This window comes from Sciurus vulgaris (assembly GCF_902686455.1).
Source record: "Sciurus vulgaris genome assembly, chromosome: 6".
Taxonomy (NCBI): Eukaryota; Metazoa; Chordata; class Mammalia; order Rodentia; family Sciuridae; genus Sciurus; species Sciurus vulgaris.
The window spans coordinates 140,153,540-140,164,253 of record NC_136466.1 but is presented as its reverse complement, the minus strand read 5'-3'; the positions used below and the strand labels follow the sequence as shown (position 1 = coordinate 140,164,253).

Here is a 10,714-nt window from a genome sequence, read left to right as displayed (position 1 = left end):
TAATAATCAGCTATCTGTCCTTTGCCCCAGTCTCATTCCCCACTCTGAATAATAGAAATGGGCAATGACTGCTCTGGTGCTTCAGGCTAAGAGGGGGTAACATGTGGCAAGTAGTTTGAGTTTCCTTTTTAGGAATGTTTTGGGTCAGTCAAGGGGTCATGGTAAAAGTCTGGTGCAGAAAGAACAGGCTGTAAATTTTTCTGGGAGGTGCGTGCTTCGTGATCATATTGATGAAGGTGGTCTTGCCTGAGTACTGCAGCCCTACCAGCATCAGCTCCATCTCCTTCCAGAACAGTGAACGGAACCCATCCAGCAGATGAGTGCCAGCATGATGATGGCCCAGAGCAAGGGCAAATGACAAAGTGGTAAAGACTTTCACAGGAGCAGGCCTTGGCCTGGACTCCGCCCAAAGACTCCTCACGGCACTCACCTTCAATTGAGTGTTTTTGAACTGCGGTTGCCCTATGGGTAACTGAGAAAGTGGAAACTGAAATGGGTTAGGAGCGGGGAAATCAGAACATTTATTATTGATGCATAAACAGGGAGTTGGTTCTCCTGCTGTCAACTTACTTATATTTGGTGGACCTTAAATTGAAACGTGATTGTTTGGCATGCAGCTTGTTTTTAATTTGACACAAAATAGACTATTAAGAATTTTCATCTCTACAAGTTGGATGATCTAGCTAATACTTCTTACAGAAACAATGCTCCTGAGGGTTAATGTAATGTTTACATTATGGTCTATTCCAGCTTTCCCACCATAACTGATGAATTGAGTCCATAGACCCAAGACCACAAAGCCTGAAATACTTACATTCCAGCCTTTTAAAGGAAAAGTTTGCTTTGCTGACCTCCTCCCTAAAACAGAGATTCTAAAATATCTTGGTTTCAGGATCTCTTTATTACCTTAAAAATGATTCAGGATTCCAAGGAGGCTCTGTTTTGTATGGGTTTTGTTTATTAATATTTGTTAATAGCTCAAAAAGAACATTTTAACAAAACTAAAATAAATTTAAAAGTATAACAAACCAAATCCATGTTAATATAAATGACACATATTTTATGAGAAATCATATGCTTTTTAAAACTAAAACACTAGTAAGAAGAACAGAATTATTTCATATTTTTGCAGATGTCTTTAACATTTGGCGTAATAAGACATAACGGGATTTTTATGTCTGTGTCTGCTGTTAATAGGTTGTGACATGTTTAGCTGAAGTACATGAAGAAAAGCTGGTTTCAATTATGTAAATAGAAAAAGAAGTATTTTAATACTTGTGAATATTCTTTGGCACTACATCAGACTTTCCAAGTGGTAGTTTCTTAAAGATTAACTGCAATGTGGAATTTGAAACCGTCAGTGACACACACCCTCCCTGGTTCCCATCAGTGAGTTCTTTTTGTATTTTGTTAAATTAAAATCCACTGGTCTCTCTTATACTTTGAATTGATGTTTTATCCCCACATGATTCTGTAATATTATGTGTTGTTTATTTGGGAAATATTGGTTTACTGAGTTATGTAGAACTTCCAATGTTGACATATTTTGTTAACCAATAGAAAAGGTTATCATGTTAATATCACCACCTATCTTATACAAAAAATTAAAGTTAGATGTGGTGAATATCTCTAATCCCAGTGACTCAGGAAGTTGAGACAGTAGGATTGCAAGCTTGAGGACAGCCTCAACAACTTTGCAAGACCCTGTCTTGAAATAAAAAATAAAAAGATCTGAGGATGTTGCTCTTTAGTAAATTGTCCCTGGTTGAATCCCCAATCCCTGGTTTAAAAAAAAGTTTTGGAAACTGTTAAACTGATGGGGGCTATTGAGTTTTGGAAGGTTCCAGTTTTCTCTTGAAAATTCTAATACTGTCATTGGCATTTTCCTTGAAGTGACAAACTCATTCCATTAATTCTGGAGAAAATATTTGCTAAATACTTATATCTGAATAACTGTACTTTGTGAGTTACCATATCAGGCAAAAGTGATAGTTCATGAAAATTCTAACAATCCAAATACAAGTGATTTTCTTCTTAGATAACCATGATATTTTGATATGTCTCAGACATGATAAGTACTCCCATTTTACCACCCAAGTATTAGACTGACATATACTCAAGCATCAAAGTTTAATAAAATTAATGCTTATTGCTTTATTTTTAATTATTTTTTTAATTTGTTCTAATTTCTTATTGCTTTATTAAGTATACTATTAAGGGAACTGGTTTTGTTTGTAATGGGTATGCAACAGAAAAGAATACAGTGACTACTAAGCATTTTTCTTGCTGTTGCCTTGATTTATGTTATGGATCTAGTAGTTTTACCCACCTTTAAAATGATTAATTGGAAGGCCACTAGATGAGGTAGTTCTGAACCCCCTGAGTTCTTATGTTCACAAAGCAAAACTCGACTCCGTGCAGTCACTTTCTACACCAGTCAGAAATTTGCTGGCTTCTAACTAGAGATCATTTAAGCTTAACAAATCACAAATTGTCAAATAAATTTTAAAGAGGACTTTCCATTAGAATGATCCAAATAAAGCTACTGGCTCCACTTTAACCAGTCAAATATTTCCTTTGCTCTGGTTCCATGTTCACCCTGTAAAAACTGTTCCCTTGTGCCTCTTGGGTGAAGATCTGAATGGTTTGTGGTTTTGTGTGCCTCAGTTTATGAATCATTGTTTGCTGAAATAAACTGTCATTTTGTGTGTGTGTGTGTGGTGCTGGGGATTGAACCCAAGGCCTTGTGCTTGCGAGGCGAGCACTATACCAACTGAGCTATCTCCCCAGCCCCAAACGGTCATATTTAAATGTGTGTCAGTTTATCTTTTAACACCACCATCAGTGAAAATGTCAATGGAGTGAAAAAAGTAAATGATGTCCTAGCATTATTTTGAAAATAGTTTTGATCTCATGAACATCCTTAAACAGGTCTACAGACCACACTCCGAAATCACTGCTCAAGTAGCTTCCTTTATTCCTGGTTTAAGTTAACTGAATCTGATTAAGCTTCTGATAGGTATTTAGGTTTTAAAGAATCTCTTCATTAGGGCTGGGGTTGTGGCTCAGTGGTGGAGTGCTCCCTTAGTATGGGTGGGTCCCTGGGTTCGATCCTCAGCACCACATAAAAATAAGAGTGTTCTGTCCACCTACAACTACAAAATTTTTTTTTTGAAAAAGAATCTCTTCATTAGAATGGAAATTGTATTATTTAGCGTCTGGGTGTGTAATGTATGCCAGGCACTATTCTAATTCTTTTATGAGGATTGACTCATTCAAAACCTGTGATGTGATGGGTGCTATAGTTATCTACCTAACAGATGAATAAACTGAAGTTCACAGAGAGCAGCTCACCCAAGATTATTTCAGCAAAACCAGGCATGGAGTTGCACTTCCATAATCTCAATTACTTGGAAGGGTGAGGCAGGAGGATCCCAAGTTCAAGGTCAGCCTGGGTAATTCAACAAGGTATCATCTTAAAATGAAAAGGATTTGATGGAGTGATTGCCTGGCTTGCCAGAGGTCCTGTATTCGATCCCCAGAATTGAAAACAAATAAAACAAATAGGATTTAAACCTAGACATTATGGTTATTGAACTCATCTATGTAATACTATTTTATATTACTTCTCATATTTTGATTAATGTATAAATTCATTTGCTCCAAGAAAATCAAATTTGCCCTGCTACCCTTAAGAGTTATGATTATGAAGTTGTTTCACACAAAGAAATACTTTAATGTAGAAGTCACTACTAGTGCAATTATTGTCTCTATTCTTTATCAAAAGCAAATACATCTTGTGATTTTTCTCTAATGATCATGAATAGCTGTTCCTACTGATTGATACCTATCTTCCCTTTCTCTTTTTCCTTTAATATGTTGTAGTCTAAATTTTTATATATCATCTCAATACTTCACCTACAACTGTTGGCTATTAAGAAACTGAAATAGATATTTATAAGGGTATGGATTAATTACTGAACTGTTTTCATAAAATTCTATTTAAGTACCTAATGCTTGCTTAGCTGTACTGAGGCTTGGTATTACTAAACTTGTTTTCATAAAAGCAAAATGGGGGCTGGGGTTGTGGCTCAGTGATAGAGTGCTTGCCTGGGTTCGATCCTCAGCACCACATTAAAAAAAATAAATAAACGAAATAGAGTTATAAGCAATATTTAAAAAAGCAAAATGAATTAGCTTTATTGATTGAAAGTCACACTGAATTAAGTAATCTCTTGAGACGAAACCATACTTTGTTCCAAATTATATATGTGCCATATTTTGAGACTGCTTATAGAATTAAAAGAAAGTTGGTATGGTGAAAATAGAAGAAGATGAAGTCAGAAGTGCAGGAAAGTTTTGGAGGCCAAGATAATAACTGTTATTCTGGTCCTGGGGATCAAACCCAAGCCCTTGTTCATGCTAAGCAGGGGCTCTACCACTGAGGTACATCCTCAGCCCCCATGTAATCATTTTTGAGTTTTATTCTAAGAAAAAATGGAAATTATATTAGACTTGATCATTATCATTTAGTATGTACAGATAAAGCATAAGTTGATGTAGGAGACTAGGGGTAATAGTGGGGCTAATGAGTACCTTTATGAATGTATTTTCATTTAGCAATTTATTGGGAGTACACACAGCTTTAATAAATTCCAGAAATATAAAGACAAATAATACACCATTAATTCACAGTATAGATAAGTAGTCAAACTGTAAAGAAATTAAAGCTGTTGTGAATTGGAAATATAATAAATATATGAACAAATCATTTTGGAACCCTTGTTCTGTAAACAAGCATTGCTAAGTGGGAGTCTGGCTAAGGGCAGGAACTTGAGAGCATTTTCTGACAACTCATAGCCATAAGGGGTATTTTTGGACTTCTGAGTTCTCTTTTGTTATAGAGCAGATAGATACTCCTTTCTTCCTTAATACATATTCAAAATTAGAGAACTGTGGAATTTTGTCATAAAGAAAGATAAAACACAAAGAACAAGAGACTGTTGACTTCTTTATATTTTGTGAGGACTGTCACTTGGGTGGCGAACTCTTCTGAAGAAGTCAAGGGTTTTGCCCGGTGCAGAGGCACACACAGTCACCCAGGATTCTGAGACAGGACGATCACAAGTAGGAGACCAGCCCAGGCAACTCAAAGAGACCTTGTTTCAAAATAAAATAAAAAGGGTTGCGATGTAGCTCAGAGGTAGAGCACCCGTGGGTTCAATCTCCAGTAGTGGGAGAGGAGAAAAAAAAAAAAAAATAAGAGCCGTGAGTTTTAGAGAAATTCCAAATCATTTTTCCCACCAGTGGATTGAGCAGGCGGGCGACCCTGGCGGCGCTTTCCCGCCTTCCCGCTAGGGCGGCGCTGTTCGGCAATTCTCGTTGCCTTAGCGGAAGGCGCCGCTCTTGGCGCTGCGGCGACGCTGACACTCGGAGGCGATACTTCCTCCCCGACTGCAGGCTGTGTGCGGCACCGGTGTAGGCTGCAGCTGCAGGACGTTTCCCGGTGTGCCGGCCATGGAGCGCTCGGGGCCCAGCGAAGGTGCTTTGGGCAAGGCGATCCGGGGCGGGCGGGCGTGCAGCCCTGGTACCGGGGCGCCGTACTAACGGGAAACTCCTCTTGTTTTTTGCCACAGTGACAGGTTCAGACGCGTCGGGACCCGACCCAGAGCTGGCGGTTACCATGGGCTTCACAGGGTTCGGTGAGTGGCCGGGGCAGAGCCCCGTCTCCTTTTGTAGAGGGTTTAAGAGGTGAAGGGTAGGAGAGCAGGCGGAGTTGTCCCTTCTGCCTTGCACTTGTGACGTGCCAACTCGTTTTCGTTTCAGCGTAGTCCTTCTAGTTTCTCGACATTTTTCTCATTCGTCTTCGAACTTTCCTTTCTGTTGGGACCAGTTCACACGACACTTAACAAGTCTTGAGTGAAAGGGACAGCTTTGGTGGAAGGAGTTGTCTCTTTGCGTCCTGGAACAGCTAAAAGATGGCCCTTTTGGGAATAAAGGGGGGTTGCATTAGATAATATTATAATCGTTATTCCGTCTATTTTGCTTCATCTTTTTCCTCCTGAATCTTCAATCTTTTTGTGGACCCTATTTATGTCACTTTATAAGGTAAAGAAAAGGATCTCAAAAAGTTGTAGTCGTTTGTTGAAAGTATTGCCCTCGTTAAAACTCAAATATAAGTTGTTTTCCCATTCCATTTTTGCTGGGAACAAATGTCAGACAAGTGCATCTAGGTCTTTTAGTCATTAATTCATTTATTCAGCTCACGTCTTCAGCCACATGTTTACTATCTTCTGGTGAGCACAGATCAATAAATAGGTAACTATAGTATTTATTTTCATTTCAGATCTTTTTTTATTTTAAAACTTTCACCTCTAATTTCAAAAGCAATATTTATTTATAGCAGAAAAATCTAGAGAACACAATAAATCACAAGAAAGTAAAATCACTCATAATCTAGAAATCAAAACAAAATTTCTCAGTTTTTTTATGTTATGTGTTGAGAAAATCAACACATGTATGTGTAAATTTATGTTGTTATTATTAGGTACTGAGGATTGAACCTAGGAGTCCATTACCACTGAGTTTCATCCCCAGCCCTTTTTATAAAAAAAAAAAATTTAGCTGTAGATGAACACAATACCTTTATTTATTTTTGTGTGTTGCTGAGGATTGAACCAGTGCCTCATACATGCCAGGCTATTGCTTTATCACTGAGCCACAACCCCAGCACCGCCAGACCTTTTTATCTTTTATTTTGAGACAGGGCCTCCCTAAGTTGCTAATCCTGGCCTAAAATTTGAGATCCTCCTGCCTCAATCTCCCAAGTTGCTGGGATTACAAGTATGCATCATTGTGTCCAGCAATTTTTTATTTTATTTTTTTTTTGCGGTGCTGGGGATCGAACCCAGGGCCTTGTGCTTGCAAGGCAAGCACTCTACCGACTGAGCTATCTCCCCAGCCATGCCCAGCAATTTATATTATTACTAAAGGCAGTATTTTGAGGATTTTCCTGTATTATAAAATGTTCTTCCAAAACAAGTTTTTTTTTTTAATAGTGCTTGAGATCAAACTGAGGACCTCATTTATGCTAAGCACCTGCTCTACTACTGAGTTATACTGCTGTCCCAAAACATGATTTTGAATGACTGGATAATAGACCAATAGTGTTATAATTTGTAATATTTTTAACTTTCCCTTACATGGTTTCTAATTTAAATTTTTATTAATAAAGCTAAAAGTACGTTTTTTATGAATAACACCTTTCTTTTTCTATAAGGCTTTTTATGTATTTCTGTAGAGTGATTTCTAAGAGGGGCTATTTTTAATGTCTTTGATCCTCTCTCATATTTTTAGTGTCCTATTTTCATTATTATATATTAATTGTATTGCTAATAATTAGATTCTGGACTTACACATTGAGGACCATTTTTTTTTTTTTTTTTTGAGATGGGGAGTCTTATTATGTTGCCCAGGTTGACACTGAACTCTTGGGTTCAAATATTTCTCTAGCCTTACTCTCTGAAGCAGCTGGGACTGCAGGTACACTAAGGGCCAAAATTTGAGGACTTAACTTGAAGGCTTTTGGTTGTGTTCATTATTACTTGGTCTCTAGTTTTTAAGTCCTGTATTCTAGTATCACATTCCTTTACTCAAAGGTGAGAAGGATGGTCCAGGTGTTTATGCCAAGTAGGGGAAAGTTATGGGGATCATCCCCCATTTCTACAACTTTACATTTCACATTTACTGTTTGGTTCTTTGGGAGTTTTAATACTATGTTTAAGTTAATGTGCTTAAAAGTATAATTGCTATTTGTATTTTTTCCCCTGGTGTAACAAATTACCACAAATTTAACATCTTTTTTTTTTTTTTTTTTTTTGCTGTGCTGGGGATTGAACCCAGGGCCTTGTGCTTGCGAGGCGAGCACTCTACCAACTGAACTATCTCCCCAGCCCTCAAATTTAACATCTTAAAGCAGCACAGATTTATTATCTCCTAGTTCTATAGGTCAGAAGTCCAGGTGAGCTACGCTGATTTCTCTGCTTCAGATGTCAAGGCAGAAGTGTGGTGTTGGCAGGCCTGTTCCCCTGTCTGGAGGATCTGGTGTGTGTGCGTGTGTGTGTAAGAATGAGTCTATGCTCAATACAGTTCCTTGCAGCCTTTTTGTCTTGACTGTCTTTTACCTCCTTAGAATGCATGGATTTCTCTTCATATTGTCCCCTTTGTCTTCAAGCCAACTACAGTGCCTTGATCCCTTCTCCTACTTTTGAATCTCTTTGACTTATGCCATATCTATTCTGCATCTTTGCTTTTCAGGGCTCTGTGATTACAATGGGCTGACTAGGATAGTCTACCCATTTTAAAGCCTATAATCTAATTATATCTGAAAAAATCCCTTTTCCATGCTCTGGGAATATTTTCTCATGTTCCAGGGATTAAGGTGTGACATTTTCCATTTTACTCAGCATACCAGGGTTTGGGATCTAGATAAATTAGGGGAGGATAAGGAAGTTGGCCATTTAATGTTGTAGGACGAGTATTCTTTGTGGTGCTGGGGATTTGAACCCAGGGCCTTGTGTTTGCAAGGCAAGCACTCTACCAACTGAGCTATCTCCCCAGCCCCAGTTGAGTATTCTTAATTCAGACAGTTCAAACCTTTTGAACATTATGACAGTGTTCAAAAAGTTTTAGATTTTGAATTAGGGATGCTCAACTAGTAAAGTCTGTACATATTCCAAACTTTGAAAACGTCCCAAATCTGAAACACTTCTGGTTCCAAGGATTGGATAAGGAATATTTAACCTATACCTAGTCTATGAGATTGCCATTAAAAATTCTCTGTAGGGCTGAAGCTGTAGCTCAGTAGTAGAGCACTTGCCTAGCATGAGCGAGCCACTGGGTTTGATCCTCAGCACCACATTAAAACAAACAAACAAACAAAAAAAATCCAAAAGCAAATAAATAAAAACTAAAAGGTTAAATTTCTTGATTTTTTTTCTTCTTATTTTGGAGTCATGATAGAAAGAAAATAGACAGCCTAAGTAGCTATTGATCAGTCAGTAATTATTAGTTACCCGAAGTTTGTCCAGCTTGTTGTAAGACAGTCATAGTCTGCTACTTGTTCCTGTTCTAGGAAAAAAAGCCCGCACATTTGACTTGGAAGCTATGTTTGAGCAAACTCGAAGAACAGCTGTGGAAAGAAGTCGGAAAACACTGGGTAAGCAGTTTAGATAGTTGTCCTTTTCCTTTTATTGGTTTAAATACAGTCTATCATTTACAAAACTATTTTGACAGTTAAAAGAGAAAAAAACTTTCAAAGTTGTTAAAGGACCACTTGTGCTGGTTCTTTTGCAAGCAGAACTTGAATTTTTTATTTTATTTTAATTTTAAACACTGTAAAAGTTGCACCTAACTAGGGTAGAAAGGTCTGCATTCTAAAGTCTTTTAAAAGTGTGTTCTGTGAACAAATAAGGATTCTCAGTTAATTTATAGGAATCAGAATAGCAGTTTCTTTATTACCTCTCCTCCCACCTCTGTCTGACTCTCATTTCATTTTTTTCTTTCCTGCTTACAGCGGAACCAGTATTTGGAAGGCTGGGCCAGAGGTGGCTCTCAGAGCTGTATACACCACTGACTGTTGACCCAGACAGTATAGAAAATTGAGACATACAGTGAATGTGGCTGCTGCTGTTGAATCCCAGCTTTAATGAGTTGTATCAGACATTTAATGAAGGCCTTAATTTCCAGACTGGTTTGATACCATATGGTTGGCAGTTCTGGGTACCACCTCCGGGTCTTTGGAGAAGACTGACTCCTCTGCTTTCTTTGGATCTGATTCAGCTCATTCTTACGCTAGAGAAGGGGCTAGCAATCAGACAGACAGGACTCCTGGAAAAATTTAATTTAAATGAATATTGTTATCATACTTGTCATTGTTGGTAAAAATGATAAGTGGTTTAGTAGCAATATCTAACATTTAAGCTGTGAGCTTGAAACAAAATATTTTTGGTCTCTGGAAGAAAACTGTGTGTGTGGTAAAAAGGCAGCTATGTACATAGACTATTTTGGTTTTGTTTTTAACCTTCATTATGTGCGATTTCAAATCCATATGTACGGTTTTTAACTACTACTTACCTATCACTCAGATTTTAACTGCTGTGACAATTCATAGCCACGCTTGGTGGCACAGGCCTATAATCTTAGTGATTTGGGAGACTAAGAAAGAGGGATCACAAATTCAATGCCAAACTCAACAAGACCCTCAGCAACTTAGCAAGATCCTGACTCAAAATAAAAATAGAAAATGTCTGGGAATGTAGCTTAGTGGTAAAGCACCCCTGGGTTTAATCCCCAGTCCAAAAAGGAAAAAAAAGAAACAGAAAAAAAAAAAAAAAAAAAAGAGCTGTTCCATTTACTTCCTGTCTCTGATTACTTTGAGGCAAATCCTAGACATACTGTTTTATCTGTAAATATTTTAGTATGTATCATAAAGCAATAAGGATCCTTATAAAAACTTAACCAGAATACTTTCTAAAAGATAGGAAAAAACAAACCGTTTTTCCTTTTCTCACTTCACATCTTAAAAACCAAATGTGTGGAAGTTTTTCCTTAAACATCAAGCAGTTCTTATATGAACACCAACTGGGTTTTCAGCAACTCAATTCATTTCTGAAACTACTTACCTGGAGACCTCCACAATACTGCCACCACTTCA

At 37.7% G+C, this 10,714-nt stretch overlaps 1 protein-coding gene across 2 annotated transcripts in view; it reads left to right on the top strand.

The window, feature by feature from the left end:
• The first annotated feature begins 5,411 nt into the window (after positions 1–5,411).
• Positions 5,412–10,714, top strand: part of WDR70 (WD repeat domain 70) — a 300,741-nt gene continuing 295,438 nt past the window's right edge. Inside the window, exons 1-4 of one of the 2 annotated variants that reach the window (XM_079145748.1) lie at positions 5,412–5,542; positions 5,637–5,702; positions 9,134–9,217; positions 9,575–10,477. In XM_079145748.1, coding sequence (XP_079001874.1) covers positions 5,518–5,542; positions 5,637–5,702; positions 9,134–9,217; positions 9,575–9,663 — 264 coding nt within the window. In that variant the 5' untranslated portion in view covers positions 5,412–5,517 and the 3' untranslated portion in view covers positions 9,664–10,477. Of the gene's footprint in view, positions 5,543–5,636; positions 5,703–9,133; positions 9,218–9,574; positions 10,478–10,714 lie in introns of those variants that run through there. The other variant, XM_079145747.1, reaches the window with a different exon arrangement.